General features: G+C 56.4%; 2 protein-coding genes across 8 annotated transcripts in view; one reads left to right on the top strand and one right to left on the bottom strand.

The window, feature by feature from the left end:
* Window positions 1–2,754: 2,754 nt before the first annotated feature.
* LOC116574987 (collagen alpha-1(I) chain-like) lies at window positions 2,755–8,203 on the bottom strand. Its single transcript, XM_032316018.1, has 7 exons — window positions 8,192–8,203; window positions 7,315–7,793; window positions 6,995–7,210; window positions 6,707–6,852; window positions 4,633–4,753; window positions 4,345–4,427; window positions 2,755–4,133 (listed from the first exon to the last, which is right to left on the bottom strand). Exons 1-7 carry the CDS (start codon window positions 8,201–8,203, stop codon window positions 2,755–2,757), a joined length of 2,436 nt encoding a protein of 811 aa, XP_032171909.1.
* The window catches only part of TRAPPC9 (trafficking protein particle complex 9), a 500,764-nt gene continuing 484,141 nt past the window's right edge, over window positions 7,007–23,629 (top strand). For 5 of the 7 annotated variants that reach the window (XM_032316503.1, XM_032316501.1, XM_032316502.1 and 2 more), the window contains exons 1-2: window positions 14,213–14,806; window positions 22,735–22,880. In XM_032316503.1, coding sequence (XP_032172394.1) covers window positions 14,223–14,806; window positions 22,735–22,880 — 730 coding nt within the window. In that variant the 5' untranslated portion in view covers window positions 14,213–14,222. Of the gene's footprint in view, window positions 7,156–7,745; window positions 7,830–14,212; window positions 14,807–22,734; window positions 22,881–23,629 lie in introns of those variants that run through there. The other 2 variants (XM_032316499.1, XM_032316500.1) reach the window with 2 other exon arrangements.

Genomic DNA, 23,629 nt, shown 5'->3' with positions numbered 1-23,629 from the left:
AAAGGTATAAAGATTACTATATCTTGAATTATAATAACGTGATATATAATATAAAACATGTATTTCCAACTGGATTATTACATATTACTTTATATGTAACAAAAAAATGCAAAATATATAATGTAATATAATATGAATTCTCAAACCATCTAGTACAAGAATTCAGCTAAACCTCTTGTGAGTTCTTCCCTAGCTTCCGTCTGTTCTGAATTTGCCCAGAACTGACTGACCCAGGCTCCCCTGACAAACTGACAAAATGCAAGGTTTTGGAGGCAATTTAAGGCAATTAGATCCTGACTCAGGCCAGACAAGGATTTTTTTTTTTTTTTTTTTTTGAGGCACTACTAAGCTTGTTCCGCCACCTGGCGGCTGCACGTGGAATTGCAGTCACTCATGTTTCCCGCCCCCATCCCCACCTTCTCAGAAGTTTTCTTAAAAAAATTTTTTCCCCCTGCAGCACCTGGGTGGCTCAGTAGGTTGGGCGTGGGACTCCTGGTCTTGCCTCCGTGCTGATCTCGGAGTTGTGGGGTCAAGCCCTGCATTGGACTCTGCGCTCAGGGGTGGAGTCCTCTTGGGGTCCTCCCCTCTCTCTCTCCTTCTCCTTGTTCACTGGTACACACCCTCTCTCTCTCTAAATTAAATCTTAATAATTTTTTTCTTAAACTTGATTTTGAAGTGTACAATCTGAGAGGGGGCAGGGAAGCTATTGAGCCATTGAGTCTTCAGTGGGGTCCCAGGGGCACAGTTTAAGATATTTTTTAGGGGCGCCTGGGTGGCTCAGTGGGTTAGGCGTCTGCCTTCGGCTCAGGTCATGATCCCAGGGTCCTGGTCCATCCTGGCATCGGGCTCCTCGCTTAGAGAGGAGCCTGCTTCTCTCCCTGCCCCTCCCCTGCTTGTGTTCTCTCTCTCGCTGTGTCTGTCAAATAAATAAAATCTTAAAAAAAATAATTTTTTAAAAATGTAAAATCTGATTTTCTTAAGTTGGATATATTATAACTGATCCCTAAATCTCTGGTTTTACAAGTGACCATCATGCACTGGTGAAAACACTTAAGTATTAGTTGCTCACATTTGTAACTTTTCAGTCTTCGATGTATGTAATGTGTGTGTATGTGTGTGTGTGTGTGTGTGTGTGTTTGGGGATGTTCTTTTTTTTTTTTTTTTTTTTTAAAGATTTTATTTATTTACTTGTCAGGGATAGAGGGAGAGAGAGCGAGCGAGCACAGGCAGACAGAGAGGCAGGCAGAGGCAGAGGGAGAGGCAGGCTCCCTGCCAAGCAAGGAGCCCGATGTGGGACTCGATCCCAGGACGCTGAGATCATGACCTGAGCCGAAGGCAGCTGCTTAACCAACTGAGCCACCCAGGCGTCCCTTTTTTTTTTTTTTTTAAAGATTTTATTTATTTATTTGACAGAGAGAAATCACAAGTAGATGGAGAGGCAGGCAGAGAGAGAGGGGGAAGCAGACTCCCCGCTGAGCAGAGAGCCCGATGCGGGCCTCGATCCCAGGACTCTGAGATCATGACCTGAGCCGAAGGCAGCGGCCCAACCCACTGAGCCACCCAGGCGCCCCTGGGGATGTTCTTCTTCACTGACTCCAAAACTTACTGCTAATATATGAGAGCCGCTGATGTAGATGCTAGCACAAACAAGAATCATGTCAATGTCAAATTAGTGTTTCTAATTATACTCTGTGAAGCAGGAAACCTCTTTATTAATCTGTAAAAGAAAGGAGCATAACAGAGTAAATAATACTTCTGATCACCTATTATCTGCTAGCTGATCACGTCATTTCTGAGAAAATGTCACAGTGCATTTGCATCGTTTGAAATATAGTAAGTTAGTCATTACCAAGCTGTGTGATAATCATTCTTGAGATTCCTGTGGATGTTAAATTCGCCTGTGAAAGTCTGGTGGGAAAAAGCTCATTATGTAATTTCAAAGTATCTTTTCACCAATGAGTCATTAATCACATCAGAAGTTGTCATGGATTGCAGCGGAGAGAGACAGCCGATTCCACCTTAGCCAAGTGGTCCAAGTTACCCTTTGGGACAAGCCAACAGTATGTGCCCACTGACACAACATACGCACAGGGCTCGGCTTACATCGTTTCTATGGCATTCTGCAAAAAATACATAATCTGAATTTATTCATAAGAAAGGATTAGATGAGCTCAAATTGAGGAACATTCTAGAAGACAGCTGGCTTGTATTCTTCCAGCACGTTACAGACATGAAAGAGGCTGAGAAACCGTTCCAGATAAAAGAACACTGAAAAAATGCAGGACAACCGAGGGCTCCGCGGGGTCCTGGACGGGGAAACGGCTCCTGAGCACACAGCTGGGGTATACTTATGCCCCGGCACACGACTGGGGTATACTTGTGCGCCGGCACACGACTGGGGTATACTTATGCGCCGGCACGCGACTGGGGTATACTTATGCGCCGGCACGCGACTGGGGTATACTTGTGCGCCGGCACGCGACTGGGGTATACTTGTACCCCGGCACGCGACTGGGGTATACTTATGCGCCGGCACGCGACTGGGGTATACTTATGCGACGGCACACGACTGGGGTATACTTGTGCGCCGGCACGCGACTGGGGTATACTTATGCGCCAGCACACGAGTGGGGTATACTTGTGCGCCGGCACGCGACTGGGGTATACTTATGCGCCGGCACGCGACTGGGGTATACTTATGCGCCGGCACGCGACTGGGGTATACTTATGCGCCGGCACGCGACTGGGGTATACTTATGCGCCGGCACACGACTGGGGTATACTTATGCGCCGGCACACGACTGGGGTATACTTATGCGCCGGCACACGAGTGGGGTATACCACGCACCTCTCCGTCCCTCCGGAGAAGACACAGATCGGGGAAGGACGCCGGGAGTCCTTCCACGGCCCGTGCGGGTTCTCCGCGACGGCAGTGCCCCCAGCGGACCGGCTCTCCGCGGACGAGGAGCCGGTGTTCCGGCAGGAGCGCGCGGGGCCCTGCGCCGGGGGAGCGCACGGAGAGCTCAGACCCGGGGCAGGGCCGCGGCTCCCGGCGGCGGCTGTCCGAGGCTCCCCCCGCGCGCAGGGGCCCGCGTACTCCGGGCGGCAGAACCGCGCGCCCCCACGGAAGGCCTCGGGTCCCCTCCCGCCCGCGGCGCGCCGACCCGCGCGGGGACCCGGCAGCGGCCGACGCGCTCGCGACGGTAGGCGGGGCTCGGTTTCCAGGGCGACGGGACCGGAACCGCGGGGCTCGCGCGCGCTCGTCACTTCCGGCCGCTCGTCGCGGGCCCTCCAGCCCGCAGGGGCTTCCGAGCGGGAGCCGCTCTCCTCGGGGAGCGGGGTTGTTGCAGGGGGCCGGGAGCAGCCGACCCGACTGTGGTCCTGCGGGAGGAGCTGTGGGGGCGCGGGCGGGCCTGGCTCCCGTCGCCCACCAGAGGCTGTCACAGCCGTCCCCCGGACCGCGGCAGTAGAACGCCCCGCGGCGGCCGGATCCGGAGCATGCGCACTCCCGCCGGCGCGGGCTCGCGGAATCCACTGCTCCGGGATTTCCGCGCAGCCCGTGGGAGCGCGGACGGGCGCGCTGGGGGCGTGGCGGGGGGCGCGGTGCGCGAACGGAGGCGTTGAGGGGTCGGTTGGGAGCCCCGCGGGGAGCCGCTGTCCACCGCGGCGGGCTCTGCGGCCCGTTCCGTCGCTCACTCGCAGAGCGGGTCGATCCGCTCGGCTTCCCGGGGGCGCGCGAGTCCGCGCGGGGGCGCGGCGCGGCGGTCCGGGACCCGGCTGGCCCCCGCGCTGCCTCCCCGCTTCCGGCGCCACCTCCCCGCCTCTCCCCTGCCCCCGTGCGCCGGGAGGCGACGGCCACCCCGCCGCCCCGCCCCCCGCAGGGACCTCGCCCGAGAGCTCCTGCCCCGGGGGCCGCGGTCGCCCTCCGCAGGGCCCGCGCCGGGAGCCTCGTCGGTCGCGGATGCTCCCGGGTCCTCGCGGGGCCTGTGAGGCCTGGAAGCAGCTTCGGGGTGGCCCGGGTGCGGGGCCCCGGCTCTGCCCCGCGTCGGCTCCCGCGACTTCGGCCTTCCGGGACGCCGCCGCTGCCCAGCGCGGGCCGAGGCCGTTCTTCGCGGGCTCGAGGCGGAGTGGCTCTGAGGGGCAGGAGTTGGTCGGGCCAGACCGGAGTCGGCGCTCGCGCTGCGGACCGGTGCAGCCCGCAGGGGTCCGCGTGGGCCGGGCTCGTGCGCGCGCCGTCCCCCCTCGGCGGGGCGGACCCCTCCATCCGCTCGAATAGGGCGGCCGGTGTGGGAAGGGTCTTCCGAGGACGCCGTGAGGCCTTTGTGCAAGCGCGGTGCCCGTTACCCGCCAGGGCAGTGGACTGGACGGGAGAGACGCGCTCAGGTGGGTGAGTGAGTCCCTCCCGGTCGGCCTGGGCGCGCGGACACCTGCGGACACGGCGCGAGCGTCGGAGCGGACCGCGGGGCAGGACAGCGCCCCGCGCCGGAAGGAGTCAGACCCTCCGTGACACCGCTGGGGGCTCACGGTGGGCTCTGCCCAAAGTGCCCCAAATGTCACCCAGCCAGAACCGTTTTAGTCAAGACAACAGGCATCATGTGGGACTGTTCCAGGCCAGTCAGGACCTGGGGTCACCCTGTCCCAAAGCTGTATGAGTAGCGCGTGACGTCATCGAAGTGGAACTTGGGCCTCAGAATGTTTTCTGCTCCCTGATTGCGTGGAGCCCTGCTGGCCTCCTGCAGCGGTGATCCCCGTTCTGCAGGTGAAGACACTGAGGTGGTGTCGCTGGAGCGGGGCGGGGTGGGTGCTTGGACTGCACTTTGTGACTCCTGTTTCAGGGACAGAGCTCAACTCCACAGGGTCCCCGGGGCATTGGTTCTCATCTTCGGGACTCCATGAGTTGATGATTCGGGGAAGCCTCCCAGTCTGCCTCGTTTTACTGGTGAACTTTCTTTTTTAAGGAGTTATTTCTTCGCAATCTCTAGACCCAGTGTGGGGCCAGAACTCATGATGCCAAGATCAAGAGTCACGCGCTCCACGGACCGGGCCCAACACGTGCCCCAACTGGAGAACTTTCTGTTAGAGCTCTGAATCACCAAACTTTCCACCCCCGTTAGGACTCTTGTGGAGGATCTGCTCTGGGTGGGAGGTGGGACCTGATTATTTTAGAGGTTCCTTCCAGTCCAACTTGAAGTGTCTACAAACTCCTTGAGAGCAGGTTTTGCTATATTCTTTGAATTCTGCACATTCAGGCGAGAGGCGCAGGTAATGTTAAAGCTGTGAAAGGTGTAACTCCAGGAGCCAGACAGCCCAGGGTGCCCCCTTCGGTCAGTTTAATGCGAGCCCCTACCTCCTCTGAGCCTCAGTCTTCAAACTGATAAAAATGCAGGATAGTTTCTCTCTCACACAGATTTGCTGGAACAATAAACTGCTGTCAGTGAGCACATTGTAAACAGAAACATTGTACTAAAATAGCAGTGTTTCCTTTTGCCAGCTTTCAATATTGCTTTCTGAATTGCTTGCTTTATCCATTTATAAAGAGACTAGGGACAGAGGACTATGGAAAGAGCACAGGCCATGGCATCAGACAACCCTGGATGTGAATCCCTAAATGACACAAGTCACTTGTGCAACCCCAGCCAAGTGGTGTGTCCTTTCTGACTGCAGCACTAAGAATAGTACCTTGCATGGGACTTAGGAAGACAGAGGGAGCTGCATAGTGGAGCTCTGTTCCCAGCACACAGACCTCCATCCAGGGTGGCTCTTGTAATGTCGGTTTTCTCTTGTCAGCCTGCATTCTTAATGCCACAGAGCAGCCCCTGTGGGCATCCTTTTGTGGTGTGTTGGAGGCACTCTCTCTCAGCGTCTGGGGACCTCTGTTGAAAACACTTCCCGGCTCTCTGGCATGCTGGAAATCGGCTTCCCCTGCTTTGCCCTGAAGATGTGTTCTGCTTGTAACTCATTCCTACTCTTTGGGAAACAATTCAGTAAAAAATTGTTTTTCCACTGACTCTGGGCAGGGATGAGGGATAGCATATTATTATTTTGTTAAAAAATATGAACGAATATTTTGTTAAAAAATATGAATAATAAAGTAAGTCATAAAACAGCACTGGCCCATAGCAAAGAGTCAATAAATGCTTGCTGGCTGCCAGCAAAGATGATGGCCCCTTTCTTTCGTGTCTGCTGTATTTGGTGAGGGGACGATTCTTGTTTTCCAGGACATTAAATTTTTTTTTTTTTTTAGAGTAGGTTCCATGATCAACGGTGTGCCTTGAACTCGGGACCCTGAGATCAAGAGTTGCCTGCTCTACTGACTGAACCAATCAGGCGCCCCGAAAACACTTTTTATTTGAAAACAAAACAACACAAAGCTACGCGGAAAGAGCGTCTTCCCCCGCCATCCCCTTCCCTTGGCCCTTTCTGGAGGTGACGCTGTTGACCATGTCCTTTCCAGATCTTCCCCAATGTGCTGTGTCGCTCTGAGGTCCGCACGTGAATTCCGCTTTCCGCACCCATTTTTAACACAGAAGTTGAAATCCCAAAGTGGCTTCTGGCCTCGGGAACAGCGGCTCCCACCCGCTCTGTGCCGGGCCGCTGCGCTGCGCGCCGGGAGCGGCTCCAGCGGGAGACCTGGGGACCCGACTCTGGCGCCCCCTCCCCGCCCCAGCGCCCAGGGCTGCGCGGAGAGCGCGCGCGGGAGGCTCGCCCGGTGTGCAGAAGCGGCCCTCGTCCAGCCGCGGGCAGTTCTCCACGCTAGTGCCCGCGGGGGTTGGTCTCCGGGGCGCAGGGGCCGGCGGGGCGCGGGGACGGCCGCCCCCCGCGCCCGCGCCCGCAGAGCCGCGGGAATCCGAGCTGCGCGCCAGGAGGGTTGGAAAGCGGCGCGGCGACCGAGCCCCTCCGTCGGCGCGCGCGGCTCCTCCCTCCCCTCCCAGCCCTCCTCTCCGCTCCCCTCCCCTCGCGTCCCGCTCCCCGCGTCCCTCCCAAAACCCGGAGCGGATTGCCGGCCCGGACCGCCCCGAGCATGCGCAGGAGGGTGCCGGCGCGGCCGCGGGTCGGAAGCGCCCGCTCTGAGTAGGGGGAGCGGTCGCAGAGGCTGCTCCGCCCCGCCGCCCGCCAGGCCGTTGGCTCCCGCTCCGGGCCCGGGCCGCCGGCTGCGTAAGTGCGAGGTGGGGGGCTGCGGGGCGGGGGTCGCCGGCGGCGGGAGGGCTGCCTGTGTGTGGCGGCGAGCGAGGGCGCGAGTCAGCGCGCACCTGCCGGGCCGGGTCCCTTCACCCCCACCCCGGCCCGGGAGCCTGCCCGGCGCCCGCTGCTCACCTGTGCGGGCCGTGCCGGCACCTGCCGCCCTGGGGCCCCGGCCTTGCTCCCCGCGGCGCGCGGCGGCGGCCCCCTCCCCACTCCGCTGCCGCCCCCTCCCCACTCCGCTGCCGCGTCCCGGCCCCTGGGCCGCGTGAGGTCGGGGGGCCCCCGGCGCGCGCTGGTGTCCCCGCAGGGCGGCCCGGCCGGCCCGGGGCTACCGTCCTGTCCCGGTCACCCTCGCTCTCCCCCGGGTCGAGGGTGCCTGCGACCCAGCTCGGCGGCCCCAGGCGCTGCGTGCGGGGACGGGAGCCTCCGTGGTCAGCGCCGTCCGAGCCGCGGGCGCCGGGGGGAACGGAGCGAGCCCGCGCCGCGCTTGTGGCCGCCTCCCCTCGCGGTCCGCGCGCGCTGCCCGGGCCGCCGCACAGGCCCTCTGACCTATACCCTCTGGTGGTCGGAGGGGCTGCTCGTTGGATCCCGTGCTTTTCCAGCGACGGGGACTAAAATGTGGACCGCAGGGCTGGCCTTCGTTCCCAGAGAGCCGGGCAGGGCTGGGACAGGCTCCGTGCACCGGCGCCCCTCCCCCGACTCTCGACGAGTGACTGTCAGTGTTGGAGAAACGGTGACCGCCACTTCCTCGTCCAGCCCAGCTAGTACTTGTTAAGGGGAAAGGACCGCAGTCCGGCCCGAGGCGGGAGACCCAGGAGTCTCGCCATACTCCAGATCCCGCAAGCCCGTGTGCGTGTTTTTCTTAAACCGCGTGGCAGAATAGTAGTGGAGAGGGACCCGCGGTTGTCAAGAAATGTTTTTTTAAAATAACTGCTCTATTGAGGTAGCATTCACAACCACAGAAAACACCCATTTAGAATGTAGGGTGCCGCGGCTTCAGTACACCCACCGTCGGGGCCATCCCGGTGCCAGCACGTTTTACCACTCCAAAAAGAACCCCCCCCCCCCCCCCCCCCCCCCCCGGTTGGCAGGCCCTTCTTCTGTTCTGCAGCCCCCACAGCCGCTCATTTACTTTCTGCCTCCAGGAGTGTACATGCTGTGGGCGTTTCATCTAAACCGAGCCTCACACTGTGCGGCCTCTGGTGATTCCCTCCTTTCCCTGAGCATCGGGTTTCCAAGTTTCCTCCAGGCAGCGGTAGGATCACTACTTGGTTCCCTGTTAGGGCTGAGGGATGTTCTCCGTTTGCATGGACCACATTTTGTAGTTCATTCCTTGATGGGCGATGGTGTTTCCATTCATCGACCATTAAGAGCTATGAATATCTGCGGACACATGTTTGCGTGGACATGTGTTTTCAAACCTCTTTGGTCTGTAATGAGGAGTAGAATTGCTGTGTTTATGGTACTCCTGCATTTAACTTTTGGGGGAGCTGCCATGTTGAAGAAATATGTTTTTGATTTTTTTAAATCATTTTATTTGTTTATTTGAGAGGGGGGAGAGAGAGAGAGATGGGGAGACCAAGGGAGGGCAGAGGGAGAACAGGCTTTTAGCTGAGCCAGGAGCCCAAAGAGGGGCTCAGTCCCAGGACCCCGAGATCATGACCTGAGCCACAGGCAGACCAGACCCTTAACCAACTGAGCCACCCAGGCGCCCCTGTTTTTTGATGTTCTAATATTTGTGTTAGATTAGTCTCAGACACTAGAACTGGCTCAGTGCCAGGTCTTGTTTCGTCAGCTTCTCCCTAGAAGAAGCCAGTGGAAAAGCCTGGATGCTGGCTCCTGGCCCCAGTCGGTCACCTGCCGATGAGGACACCTCGAGCAGAATGACTGAGCCTTATCTCCTCCCTATGATTGAAGACAGTGATACTCTTTTCTTGGGACTGATGGGAATTCTAAACAGGACACGTGATATATCGCCCAGTGAATGTCCTCTCTCTACCTTACCTGAGACAGATTTCTTCTGGTGTGAGATGAGTATTTTGAATTTGGGGTAAAAGTAGACAAGGAGTTTGTGATACTGAGCTGCTTCCGGGAAAATTCTTGTTTGAGGTTGTGAGGTTTATTGACTCGTGGCACACATTGGGTTGCTGGTGTCTTTTCAGCGCCGAGTCAGAACTGGAAGGGACCCAGAGGGCTTATTTAGTTCAGGGTGAGTTCGTTTGGATCTCATAGATTAGCAAATTCCAGAAACCTGGAGGGTCAGTAATGGGGACGTCAGTTTCGCCCAGATGGGACAATGGGTAGATAATACTGTCCACTCTCGCTAACATTTCATAAAAGCAAGAATGTTTTAATGCCAAAAAATATGGAAGTTCATTACCTAACCATAAATTACAATACTAGTTAATATTTATAAAGCACTTTCCAGGAGCGCCTGGGTGGCTCAGTCGTTAGCGTCTGCCTTCATCTTAGGTCACGATCCCAGAGTCCTGGGATGGAGCCCCGCCTTGGGCTCCCTGCTCTGTGGGAAGCCTGCTTCGCCCTCTCCCACTCCCCCTGCTCGTGTTCTCTCTCCTTCTATCTCTCTCCCTGCCAGATAAATAAATCTTAAAAACAAAGCACTTACCAAATTTACCTGAGTTTAGTTTTATGAGAAGTTCATGCACTGTTCTACTTTCTCTCGTTTTCTTCAGACTAGAGAAATTGAGCACCTGTCGTGAGACCCGGGCCCAGGACCCGCGTGCCTTATCTTTAGGGGGATCTGCAGCCTTTTTTCTTTTTTTTTTTAAATTAAGATTTTATTTATTTGACAGAGAGAGAGAAATCACAAGTAGGCAGAGAGACAGGCAGAGAGAGACAGGGGAGGAAGCAGGCTCCCTGTGGAGCAGAGAGCCCAACATGGGGCTCGACCCCAGGACCCTGGGATCATGACCTGAGCCAAAGTCAGAGGCTTTAACCCACTGAGCCACCCAGGCGCCCCAGATCTGCAGCTTTAATACACTTGCCTCTCTGTGCCTCCTGTTCTCTGGCTCACAGAGGAAGGTATTTGCAGGACCAGAAGCGTAACCCATGTGTGGAGGACGGGGCGGAGTGTGGGCTCTGAGACTGGTTGACCTGCTGACAACCTCCTTGAGGTTGGACCCTCTCCCTTTTTTAACTCTTGAAAAACATTTTTTTAAAAGATTTTATTTATTTATTTGAGAGAGTGAGAGCATACGGAGGGAGAGGGAGAAGCGGGCTCCCCTCTAAGCAGACAGCCCGACTCAGGGCTCGATCCCAGGACCCCGAGATCAGGACCTGAGCCCAAGGCACACGCCCAACTGACAGAGCCACCCAGACGCCCCTAACTCTTGAAAAATTTTGAAATACAGACTCTAACAAAGCTGCCTGTGCTGTTTATGTATAGTTTAAAGAATGGCAGGACAAGTATCTCCATCTGACTTAACTTACGACGCCTCTCTCTGTCCCGAACTACACTCCTCTCTGCCCCCCAAGTAACCAGTCCCCAAATTTATTTTTGTTTATAGCTTTACTTTGTGTGTAAATATCCCTAAGCAATAATTATGTAGTGTTTCCTGTTTTTGAGCTGGATGTAAGCGGATTCTACTGCTTGTCCTGACCCATGACCTCCGTTACTTGCTCATCCCACTGTTAAGATTCCGCTGTATTCCTGCAGGGTCACTCTGGGCCACTCATGTTCAGGGTTCTGCAGTACTCCATTGCGTGAGAAGACCACAGTTCATTTGTCCGCTGTCCTGACAGTGACTGTCCTGACAGTGGACATTTGTGTCATTTCTAGTTCTGGCTTCTATTCTTTCTTTCTTTCTTTTTTTTAATATTTTATTTATTTATTGGACAGAGAGAGAGAGATCGCAAGCAGGCAGAGAGGCAGGCAGAGAGAGGGGGAAGCAGGCTCCCTGCCGAGCAGAGAGCCCCATGCGGGACTCGATCCCAGGACCCTGAAATCATGACCTGAGCTGAAGGCAGAGGCTTAACGGCTGAGCCACCCAGGCGCCCCTCTAGTTCTGGCTTCAAGGATCCTTTGTTTATGCTCCTGCCATCCACATGCCAGAGTTGCTCTGGGAGGGGAACTCCTGGGCACAGGACGTACCAGTCTGTATGCCCGCTGTTCTATAGGACAGTTACTTTGATCTGTATCTTCGTAAACACTTGGTGGTTCTCATACTTAAAATATTTTGTCTGTGTAGTAGCATCGTTCACCATGGCCCAAAGCTAGGATCAAGGCCAGTGAGCTGTGATGGGTGAATGGTTAAACAGGATATGTATACAGTGGGCTGTAAGCATTGAAGGAGGAGGAAATGCTGATTTCCTCCCCCAGCGTGGATGAGCCTTGAAGACCTTCTGCGTAGTGAGATAAGCTAGTCTCGCAAGGACACAGAATGTGTGATTCCACTTCATGAGGGACGTGGAGCGGTTCAGTCTGTAGAGGCAGGAAGGCAGAATGGTGGCTGCTGAGGGCCGGGGAGAGTGGGCGTGGGGAATTTACCAAGTACAGAGGACCGGGTCGGGGAGAGCGGGTGGGGTGGGGAACTTCTGGAGATGCTTGCCCAGCAGTGGAGTGTCCTTAATGCCCTAGAGCCATGCTCCTAAAAATGGTAAATCTTATGTCTATTTTACCACAATACAATTTTTATTTTGTCAATTTATTTTGGGTGTGAAATGGCCTGTCACTATGGCTTTAATTAGCTTTTTCCTGGTTGCCGTTGAGGTGGGCACCCTTCTGTACCTGTCTTTGCCCTTTGAGGTTTGTCTTCAAAGATGCCTCTTTGAGCGTCTTGCCTGTATCCTGACTGGGTGTCACCGATGTGTCTTCTGCCCTCGCGGGGATGGCCCATTGTCTCGTGTCACATACCGGAGAGTCTGTGCTTTCCTTTCGCCCTACAGCGGCACTGCTGTTATTTCAAGTTGCCGTGGACGCGTGGGTCTTGTTCTGGGTGGGATTACCTGGGTCAGCCCTGCGCTGACTGCAGCTTTTTATTTGGTCTTTTTTCCCCACAAAAAGGTACTGAAATATTATTCATCTGTCACACAGTTGACCCATTTAAATCTACAGCGTAGCGGTTTTTGGTGGATTCACAGAGCTGTGCAGCCATCACCGCAGTTTTGGAACATTTCATTGCCCCCCACAGAAACCCTGTATCCTGTCGGTAGTCGCAGGTGTATCTGATCTTGCTCTTGGGGGGAGGTAGGGGGCAGGTGGGGGCATAAATGCTCTCCCCCTTGGTGGTCTTCCGAAGTTTCTTGGCGATTCTGGCCATAAACTCATTTGTTATACTCCACCAAAAACCAGGTAGGAGGTCTAACCAGAATAGCATCGAGTCTGTGTATCCAGCTGGGGAGAGTTGATATCTGTCTCCCCTTTTCCTCATGAGTGTACCTGGAACACTGTCTCTTCATCTGTACAGAGCCTGGGACATGGGAGATCCTCGCCCAATGCTGGGGGCGTGAATGACGAGACTTCAACCTTGTTCATTTCAATCAGAGCCTTTCACAGAAGGGAAAGCCTCGGTGACTCTATGTGACTCACGGTCACGCAGAATGACAGCCAGGGAGAGAAGCAGCTCAAGGGACTCGGTGACTGCGGTCGGTTCTCTGCCACCTGTCGCTAAGGAGGTAACAGCCTCCTTTTCCCTAATAACGTGTGCTGCTTGGCTCCTTTAAATGTCATTAATTCCATCTGATCTGGAGACGGCTGTCCTTGGGGCGGCCTCGGTGTGATGTGAGCACGTGTGAACAAAGATGTGTATGTGGCAGCCCTCGTGGCTCCTGTCCTGCCTGGCCCAGAGTGCCCGCTGAGCACATGCTGGAACCGGGAAAGTCATAGCACAGGTGGGAATTTCCATTATGACTCGAAATTCCCAACTTCGGTAACCCGTGGCACCTGGATAGAGCCCACCGTCATTGTGGTGATCCAGATCAGTGGGTTTGATCCGACGAACTGAATGACTTGATGAAGCCTCATCGCACGGTATGTGGAGGGAGGGCCGGTCCGCCTGTCCTCCGTCGCGGCGGGGGGCCGGTCCGCCTGTCCTCCGTCCCAGGGAGGGCTGGTCCTCCTGTCCTCCGTCCCAGGGAGGGCCGGTCCGCCTGTCCTCCGTCCCAGGGAGGGCCGGTCCGCCTGTCCTCTGTCTTTTCTTCCTGCACTTGTTCTCCTGCGCCCCGTGGAGGCTTCATCCCCCAGCAGGGCCCTGGGCTTGCTGGTGCTGCCACGAGCTGGTCCTTGGCTGGGCGGCCTTCCCTCAGCCGTGCCGGGGCCCCCTCTCCGTCTCTGCAGCGAAGGCCTGGACCATATATGTGTTTTGCAGTAGCTTCTAAAGCTGTGCCTTCTTTTGAGAAACACAGAACCTTAAATCTCCGCTTTCAGCGGAGATTCCCAACTCCTGGGGGTTTGGGAAGTCTCCCAGGGGCTGCCGGGCCTCTCTGGGGAGCCCCCACAACGGTTTGGTTCTTTCCGAGGGGGTGCAGAAGACACTGGTCAGAGGACGACCTTCCTCTGACCCGTCCTCTCCGATCTTGACGGGTGATAAGCCTCTCTCCGCCCCAGGTTCCTCATCAGTAGAGTGGAGGCCGTGTCACAGAATGGTGGAGGTGAGGTAACGTGCATACAAGCCTTTCCCGTCCGGGGTAGACTGAAGGTCAAATCCCGATCTTCTGATCCCACTGTGGTTCTTTGCTTTCTGTCCTGTTGAGGGGATGAGGCAGCGGTGCCTTCCTTCGGGGAGCGCTTTCGGGCCCTGACGCTCCGTCGGCATCCGGCTGGGTGTTGGAAATAGAAAAAGAGGCCACCCCTATGCCGCAGGAGCTCAAGGCCTCGTCCAGGTGCTATGGTGTTTGGGGAAGAGCTGTGGTTGCCAGGTGCAGAGCCCCGGGGACAGAGGGCAGCCCACGGCTCCGCGCCCCCCCGCCCCCCGCCCCTCGCAGGTGGTTCACGTGAGAAGCACCGCATCCCAGGGTGGGCCAGCAGCCTTCACAGCCGTGCGCCCCTAAGTGCCCTCGCTCTCTCCGGCAGAGTCTTCAGGATGAGTGTCCCTGACTACATGCAGTGCGCCGAGGACCACCAGACTCTCCTCGTGGTGGTGCAGCCTGTGGGCATCGTCTCCGAAGAGAACTTCTTCAAGATCTACAAGAGGATCTCCTCCGTGAGCCAGGTCAGCGTGCGGGACTCCCAGCGGGTGCTCTGTATCCGCTACAGGCACCACTACCCGCCCGAGAACAACGAGTGGGGCGACTTCCAGACCCATCGCAAGGTCGTCGGCCTCATCACCATCACGGACTGCTTCTCCGCCAAGGACTGGCCGCAGACTTTCGAGAAGTTCCACGTGCAGAAGGAGATCTATGGCTCCACGCTCTACGACTCCCGGCTCTTCGTCTTTGGGCTGCGGGGAGAAATCGCCGAGCAGCCGCGCACCGACGTGACCTTCTACCCCGACTACGAGGACTGCCAGACGGTGGAGAAGAGGATTGAGGACTTCGTCGAGTCCCTCTTCATTGTGCTCGAGTCCAAGCGTCTGGACAGGGCCGCCGACAAGTCCGGGGATAAGATCCCCCTTCTCTGCGTCCCGTTTGAGAAGAAGGACTTTGTAGGACTGGACACAGACAGTAGGTAAGTGCACCTGGAGGCCCGGAGGCCTCGTGCTTGGCTTGGTTCCTGACGTCACAAAGGGAGAAGAGAGGGGTAGTATTTGATGTCTCAGGGGGTAGGCAGGCGTGAGCCATGGTTTTCAGACTTCTAGAAACGGGACAGCCTTTGGTTAAGGGGAAACCTTTTAGGGTTAGTGTGTGTCCTTATTCCCCTGTTTCAGCCAGCCCTCCCCGTGGGACCCCCAGAGCTGCTGTCCACGACGGTGGCCCCCTGTGGTTCTTGTGGACCAGAGCGTTGGCTAGTCTGAGCTGAGATGTGCTGTAAGTAAAGTGCACATCAGGCATTGAGACTTAGTATGGAGAAAAGAAAACATTTTGTTAATCTTTTTACATGTCAAAGTGATCATATTTTACATACATTAGGTTAAAGAAAATATTAAAATTGGTTTTAGTTGTTCCTTTGTACACTGTGGCAGCCAGCAGCGTTCTGTCCGCGGCTCCCGTGTTATTCTAGTTGGACGCGCTGCCCTCGTGCGCAGCTGGGAACTTCTCTTCCATCTCATCCCTTCGGTTCACAGGGAGGTGCTGGGCCTGGAGCGGCGGCCGAACTAGGAGCTGGCCCAGCTGAGCTAGTGGAGCTCCTGCCTCCAGGGCTGGGAACTGGGCACGGGTCAGGCCCTTCTTCCCAGCTGATAGCTCCAGGGTCCTAGTCCTTGCTGACAGCCAGCCAAGGCGAGCGCCACGGTGTCGGGCACGCTGCCAGGGACTTCCCAAAGAGCTCCTTCTGCCCACGGCCGCGTGTCTCTCTTCTCTGTGTCGCGGGGGCATCAGACAGAGCAGGGAAAGGCCAGGCCTCACGTTTCTCCTGAGATGAAGTCAGCAGCTGAGCTCTGAACTGGAACTGCAGCGTAGCCTCCTGTGCCCTTCGCTTCCCCTGTCTGTCCCCGGCGCTGCCTCCCTGTGCCGTGGCCACTGTGGTGTCCGTGCACAGAGGACGACGACGCGTAGGTTCCTTGCTTCCCTGGAGGAGGTCCCCTTCAGCTAGGAGAGTGTGGGGCTTCATGACTGTGGGCACCAGGTCTCTCCTTTCCCTCCTGTAGAATGTGGACGAGGGTCTTGTGGGTGAGTACTGAGTGACCTTGTGTCCCGTGGGCACAGTGGCCCTGCAGAGTAGGTGCTTAGCATGTTTCTGGAGTTCACCTGAGATCAAACACTGACTTGCCATCTGTTGGTAAGTTGGAGGAGAAAATGTCACAGAACTGAGAAAAACAGGCCCGGGCCAGCCCTGCGAGGGGCAAGCACAGAGTGGCCTAAGATCCCCCCCACAGGGTGCTTTGCAGGGTCTGTGCTGGTTTTCTTTCCGCACAGACATGCGTGTTTGTGACTAAGGGAAGGGCCCGTTGCACCCACGATCTGTACTCAGTCCTCGCAGTGGCCCTGAAGTCAGGACACCAGTAGTTCCCTTTCCCACCTCGGAGCTGGGGTGGTGAGGTGGGGGAGCCCAGGCAGCCGTGAGGGGTAGTCACGAGGGGCAGCCAGGCCTTCTCCAAAGCCACCTGGTGACCTCCCCTCACCACACGGGGCCAACCCACGCTTAGCCCCTGCACTCCTGAGCCCCCGCGGCCTGTGGCGTGGGCTGGGACTGGCCGGTCCCCGCCGTATAGACCAGCAGCTGAAGCCTCGGAGGCGGCCAGGGATCCCGCTCTGACCCTCTGCTACACGAGGAACTGGGGACATTCTTTGGTCATGACTTCTTGGCTTTGAGGCTGCAGACCCACCAGAGAATGCCGGCCTGTTTTTGTCATTTGAAATCGATGGTCACGATTCGGCGGGAGTAACAAGCCCAGGGACTGTGCTGGCACGGCTGTAGGCACGGGAAGTCCGGCAGTAGGTAGAATGGCCCTCCCGGGGGGACCGTTCTGTTCTCGGCGAGCGTCGACACTCAGCCAGGTTTTGAACTTGTGTGACATAGTGACGCCGGCGACCTCAGATCAAATACGCTGTCCCATCATGCCTGCCGCTGCCGGTCCATGTTGTTTTCACTCGTCTACAGGCTCTGATTTTTAAAGCACTGACTTGGTGCAGAGACAGAGCCCAGCTCTGTCCTGCCGCTCTGGGTAGGAGTGTCCAGCTTAAAACGAGACCGAAGTTCGTAGCTCACAGGAAACGTCTAGGTGAAGGCTGAGGTTGGGGTGGCGCACTGATCACGTCCACAGGCCTTGTGGCGGTTGTGGCCACTCTGGGCCGCACAGCCCCCCCGTAACACGAGGTGCGGACGTATTTCATGGGAACGTTCTCATGTGCCCCAGGCCTCGAAAGCCCACGGGAGATTCTTGGACATGCAGTGTTGTAGCTGTCAAAGTTATTTTTGTTCTTGTGTGTTTCTAATTTTTGCTTGTTCCTCTTTTCTTTCCTTTTCCTTTTTTTTTTTCTACCATACCGCCCTGTGAGTATGTTGTTGGGTCTGAAAAGGTAGGCTGTGAACACGCTGCATTGGAAGTAGCTAGATCTCCCTGTGTGCTGCCTTCTCGCTGCCTTCACCGCTTGAAAAGCCAAAAACTGACGCTGCCTGGATCCCTGTGTCACCCCGACCATCTTTCCATTTTCTAATTTAAAAAATATTTTGCTTTTTAAAGCACGTGACCCATCGATGTTTGATACCTGTTCAGATATTTGCTTTGGGGAACTTGTTGGGTCTTAGTATTTGGTGGCAAATGAGCCCTTATTAATCTTTTCTGTTTGGAGGACGTGGGATGCTTGTTGATTTCAGTGGCTGCACAGGGACTTTTCACCGGGTTTTTAACTGGAAAGTCCGAGACTGCAGCGCCTCGCTTGATCCTGGCTTGGGAATGAACGTAGTAGGCACGTGTTTTTGGCTGTCGCTGTGTGATGTGCATGACAGAGCTTGTAGGCCAGCGGCCACCGGCGCGGGGTGCCCGGCTCGGGGGTGTGCTGGCCACAGCTGGACGCTGCAGAGGATGCGGTCCCCGGAGGCTTTCGCTTTCACCTGGAGCATGCTGTTTTCTTTGCCTCACCTGAGCGCCTGTCCTCCGTAAAAGGGCAGAGGCTGTTCCACCATCTGTCTTTGCCCCCTTTATGAGGGCAACTTTTCTAGGTATTAGGAAAATGTGGCCTTCTAAAGAGCTAGTTCCTCTGGAGCTTGTGGACATGGGGACCTCTGTAGTTGACCGTGGCCGCCTTTCTGCTCTAGCCAGGAAGCGTGCAGAGCTGTGTATATGGTTTGCCTTTGCAGTCCTATGGCCTGTACCTGACCCAGCCTTTCCTTTCGACCCCGTGTGGGTGAGAGCGCTGTTTCTCTCTCTGTTGGGTTCACGTCCGACACCGACAGGCATGTCACCAGTTTGCAGCCGTGAAGTGCCAACATTTGACCGAGGTCGGGCCTAGAGGGAGAACCTTTGGCTGCTTTAGGTCCTTGTCCTTACCCCCGGCCCAGCTCACCCATGGGGAGAGGTCTGGCCCCACCCCCCATGTGGGCCTGGAGGCCTTGTTTCTTCTTTTCTGCTGCCCTCGACTTGCGAACTCTTTCTTCCTTTACTTACTTTGTCTCAAGGGAGATGGTCTGGACCTTCTGACAAAGTCCCTCACGGGCTAGGGTGGGGAGAACAAAGCCGAAGCAAGTTCAGGGAGCGGAAGATGCGGAAACCTCCTGCCTGCGGAAGTGTGGGCTGGGGTCGCCGTGGGGCCGGCCTGTGACAATGGCTTTGCTGGGGCTGCTCCTTTCTCACCGGCTGGCCTCAGGCAGCATGTGTCTTCACCGAGAGCTCCTCTAGACCTCAGACCCTTCCAAGTTCGAACGACTGTAGAACCGTGAGCCCCTTTTCCTGGGCCATCCTCTTGGCCTCTCCCCATGAAACTCACATGCCTTCCCCGGCCTCTGGTGCCAGGAGAGATGTCCCGCTCTTTGGCGGGCCCTGACAGCGCCTGCGTGCCGGGAGCCTTCAGTGTCCTGCGCGAGTCGTGGGGGACAAAGCAGAGACGAGGCTTGTCCCTGACTGGTGTGGGGGCAGCGGTGAGGGGCAGAGGAAATCAAGTAAGAAACTCAGGGTTTTGACTTGAAGAGCCGGGGACGTGGCGGGGCTGTCTTGGGGGGAAGATGGGGAGGCCTCTGCTAGGAGTCGGATTCGAGAGGGAAATATTGGACGTGTGTTGTACACGCCTATCTGACGTTCAGGCGACGGTTTCCAAGAGGTGAATGGCTTTGTGAGCCTGGAGTGCAGGCAGGGAGCGGACGGGGGAGACGCGCTGGAGTCGTCACTATGTGGCCTGTGGTTAGAACCAAGTGTGGGCGAGCTCCCCAGCCCGGTGTAGACTGGAGCGTGGGCCAGCTCCCCCAGCCCAGTGGAGACAGGAGCAAGGGCCAGATCCTCTAGCCCGGTGTAGACAGGAGCGTGGGCCAGCTCCCCCAGCCCAGTGGAGACAGGAGCAAGGGCCAGATCCTCTAGCCCGGTGTAGACTGGAGCGTGGGCCAGCTCCCCCAGCCCAGTGGAGACAGGAGCAAGGGCCAGATCCTCTAGCCCGGTGTAGACTGGAGCGTGGGCCAGCTCCCCCAGCCCAGTGGAGACAGGAGCAAGGGCCAGATCCTCTAGCCCGGTGTAGACTGGAGCGTGGGCCAGCTCCCCCAGCCCAGTGGAGACAGGAGCAAGGGCCAGATCCTCTAGCCCGGTGTAGACTGGAGCGTGGGCCAGCTCCCCCAGCCCAGTGGAGACAGGAGCAAGGGCCAGATCCTCTAGCCCGGTGTAGACTGGAGCGTGGGCCAGCTCCCCCAGCCCAGTGGAGACAGGAGCAAGGGCCAGATCCTCTAGCCCGGTGTAGACAGGAGCGGGAGGAGGATGAGGGCGGGGCTGGGACCCGTGGGTTGCAGGACTCGGGAGGAAGCAGTTCTTTTCGGATCCTCCCACGTGTGAGGCACTACCTGTGTGTCCCATGGCCTCCACCATTGGGGGATTAACACCAGGTTAAGGGCGGAAGGGGCAGGGGAGGGGTAAGGTCCCAACCAGCCTCGCTGCCTGGGTCTGTCACCCGGCACAGCAACCCAGGGGCAGTGTTTGTCCACCTGGCCCTGGCCAGGAGCTGGAGGTCGACAGTTTTACCGGAGGAGGGAAGTGTGCGTGTGGATGCTGGGGTCCTCTCCCCGTTGGAACGGAGAGCACCCCGGGGGAGGGAGCCAGGCACCGCCCAGCTTTGGGGGAGACCCAGAAGTGCAGCTGGGGGAGCTGGTTTTGGGCTCCTGTGTCCTGGCGCACAGGCGCACGTTCCCGAGCTTATGTTCAGTTGATGTGGTTCTCTCCTGTGACTCTACAGTCAGGGCAAGACAGAGCCCCTGCTCGGTACCTTGTGTGGCCGTCAAGAGTTAGATGTGGTCACTCATGGTGGTGAAGTGGAGCCTGTGACAAGCCCGTGAGGACCCTCGGGTCCGGGCTGCGTTTTGCTTTTAGTTCCTCCCCTCTTTTCTTCTTTTTCTCCTCTTCCCAAGTGCTCTCACAGAGGCCATGGTCTTGTTTTTTTTTAAGATTTTATTTATTACTTTAACAGAGAGACACAGCAAACAGGGAGAGAGGGAGCACGAGCAGGGGGAGTGGGAGAGGGAAGAGCAGGCTTCCTGCTGAGCGAGGAACCCGATGCGGGGCTCGATCCCAGGGCCCTGGGATCATGCCTGACCTGAGCCGGAGGCAGACGCTTAACGGCGAGCCCCCCAGGTGCCCCGAGGCCATCATCTTAATAGAGGGATGGACAAAGATTCAGTAACGATGGTGTTGTGTTTGGGGGGCAGCCCCTCCGGGAGCTAAGGGTCACTGTGAGGGGACAGAGAGGAGACAGAGGGCTCTGCGTTGTGTTCTGAAGACAGACTGACAGCCTCCAGGTAAAGGGGCCAGGGGGTGGCTCAGGTGACAGGAGCAGCCCGGGCAGGGGCGGGAAGCTTGTGTGGTGGGGGCTGAGGTCAGTGCCCGGTGTGGCGCGGTCCATGCCCCAGGCTTCAGTGGGGAGGCTGCTCCCGCTGGCTCGGAGGACCCTGGAGAGGACCTGTCCTTCAGGGCTTTAGAGGAACTTGGTTTTTATTTTTTTATTTTATTTTTTTAAAAGATTTTATTTATTCATTTGACACAGAGAGATCACCAGTAGGCAGAGAGGCAGGCAGAGAGAGAGAGAGGAGGAAGCAGGCTCCCCGCGGAGCAGAGAACCTGATGCGGGACTCGATCCCAGGACCCTGAGATCATGACCTGAGCCGAAGGCAGCGGCTTAACCCACTGAGCCACCCAGGCGCCCGGAACTTGGTTTTTATTAAAACTGACAACAGAGGGAGGCAGTGAAGGGTGTCAGTGGGGAGTGGCCTTTCGGAGAGGGGCTAGTGCTTTTGTTCTGCACAAAGAGGGGGTTGGGATGGTCGGAGCGGTTCAGCCCTGTGGAGACCGTCCATTCATGTGTTTATTCATAACAAATTTTTGAGTGTCCAGGGGAGAAGGATGGAGGCACAGTAGGAAGCAAAAAGTACTTGCCTTTGTGGAGCTTACAAATGTCAGAGGTTGATTCAGCATGGAATGTTCTAGAAACGCAGCCGGGGTATCTAACCCAGTGTGCAGAGGGAGGAGGCGGGGGGGCTTTCTTGAGAAACTGATGGTGGAAATGAGCCCTAAGGAGAGTGTGAAGGATTAGGCAGGGGGTCACTGGGGACCCTGGCGAGCAGGAAGGTGAAGCTGTAGAGTGCAGGGCAGTGGGAGGAGGGGAGGCAGGGGCAGCGGGAGCGGGGCTAGAACTGTGCTGGGTGTTTGAGGCTGGGGAGTGACCTAATCAGAGTTACCGCCTGGGAACAGCCCCCCCTCCGTGTGTGTGTGTGTGTGCGCGTCCGTATGCCTGTGCACACGTGCACATGTATGTAGCAGGGACAGGGCGGAGGGACCCTACAGAGTGGAGGCATCCAGTGGGGGAAGGCAGGGCAGTACAGGGGCTGTGTTTTTTACAGGGGGAGGGCTTGCTGGCGGGGGGCCATCCTCACAGTGCCGCAGGGCAGGGCAGGAGACTGGCCTTCCCTCTTCTCTCTCTCCCCTGCCCTACAAGTCAGTCTTACTTCAGCCAGTACTGGGAACGGGGTGCCGAGTCCCAAAGCCAGAGCGTGGGGAGAGCTCGTCACTTAGGTCTGGAGACTTAACTTCGTGTCAAGGGCTGTCAGTAACGATCACTTAGCTGGAAACTTCGCGTGTCGTGGATTTCCACGGGGGTTTTATTCTTGATGTGATTGCTTCCTCAGAGTGAAAATTTAATACAGCTGCTATTTTTCTTGAAGAAAAGCTTATCTTTTAAGAAATTTAATGTTTAAAAGAATAGGAATATTTCAAAACGGTAAAGGAAAGTTTGGTATAGTTTCTTTGGTTTCTGAGTAGATAGAAGCCTTTGCGTTATCTAAAGGTGGTTTCCTTGCCCGTATTCAAGGAGCTGTTGGTGAAGCCCGGTCCCACCCGCTGAAGGCATTACTGGGGCCTGCTCTGACGGAGTGGAGGTAGAGGTCATGTCTGCCCACACCAAGTGGCTGGCCTTTGATATGCCCCGTAGCTCTCTTCATAAAATAATAATGGGTTTGAAGTTAAGAAAGTGGAAGATAATTGATTTTTAAAGAGCTGAAACGTCGACTTTCTTGTGCTGATGTCATGGAAAATTTGTGGAGGAAAATCCTACATCTAGTGTTGCTAAGTGAAATGCACAGCGGAAGTCCCACGTTCCTGTCCCCTCTAGAAAATAACTGGGCAGGTGTTTGTGAGGTCAGGACCCTTCTAGCTCCCACACTGGCCATGACGGCCGCTGCCTTTCAATAAAGGCTCAGGTTGCCTTCTTAGCATTTTTGGGTCGAGGGAGAGTCGAATAGTGCTTTGCTGGTGTACTTTGGGGGCAGAAGTGGTGCACCAGCGGTGACGCATATCTGTGCATTGTGTTTCGTAGACACTACAAGAAGCGGTGCCAAGGGCGCATGCGCAAGCATGTGGGGGATCTGTGCCTCCAGGCCGGGATGCTGCAGGACTCCTTCGTGCACTACCACATGTCCGTGGAGCTCCTCCGCTCCGTGAATGACTTCCTGTGGCTTGGAGGTAAGATCATCTCGCGCAGACAGCACATATGCCATTAGAGCAACTGTTACTTGAAATAAGAGAAAACATAGAAAAATGGTTCTAAAAATGAAGGGTGCGGGAGGAGAAGCAGTCGGCTGTCTGGTTGCTGTGGGGGATCGTCTGGGGTAACTCTGCCGCCTTGTCTGCTGCCGGTCTCCTTACCCACCATCCCCGTCCTCACTGCGCCTGCTCCCCAGCCCCCAGCCCACACTGAGGTCCTGCTGGCACCCGCGTGCACTTTCCCGGTCAGTGCGCTGCCTTTCCTTGTTCTTCTGGGTTCTCTTGGGCTTGTTTTTAAGCACGTCTTGCCCTCTGCTTAGAATGCCGCTACCCCCCTTGGTCATCTCTCTCCCTCATTCTTTAGAACCTCATCTGTGCATTAGCCGGTGGACAGATCAACTGCCTATGGTACGCCCATTCAGTGGAATATTAATAACATGAAAATGTTGGACAGTTAGGGGCGCCTGGGGGGCTCAGCCGTTAAGCGTCTGCCTTCAGCTGGGGTCATGATCCCAGGGTCCTGGGATCGAGCCCTACACTGGGCTCCCTACTCAGCAGAAAGCCTGCTTCTCCCTCACCCACTCCCCCTGCGTGTGTTCCCTCACTTGCTGTGTTTCTCTCTGTCAAATTAAATAAATAAATCTTAAAAAAAAAAAAAAGAATGTGTTGGACAATAAAAAAAAAAAAGACGTGCAGGTGTGGAAGGTGGCAGCACGGGGCTGTGTCAG

The sequence above is a fragment of the Mustela erminea genome, chromosome 16 (assembly GCF_009829155.1).
Source record: "Mustela erminea isolate mMusErm1 chromosome 16, mMusErm1.Pri, whole genome shotgun sequence".
NCBI classification, from domain to species: domain Eukaryota; kingdom Metazoa; phylum Chordata; class Mammalia; order Carnivora; family Mustelidae; genus Mustela; species Mustela erminea.
This window is presented reverse-complemented; position numbering and strand designations above follow the sequence as displayed.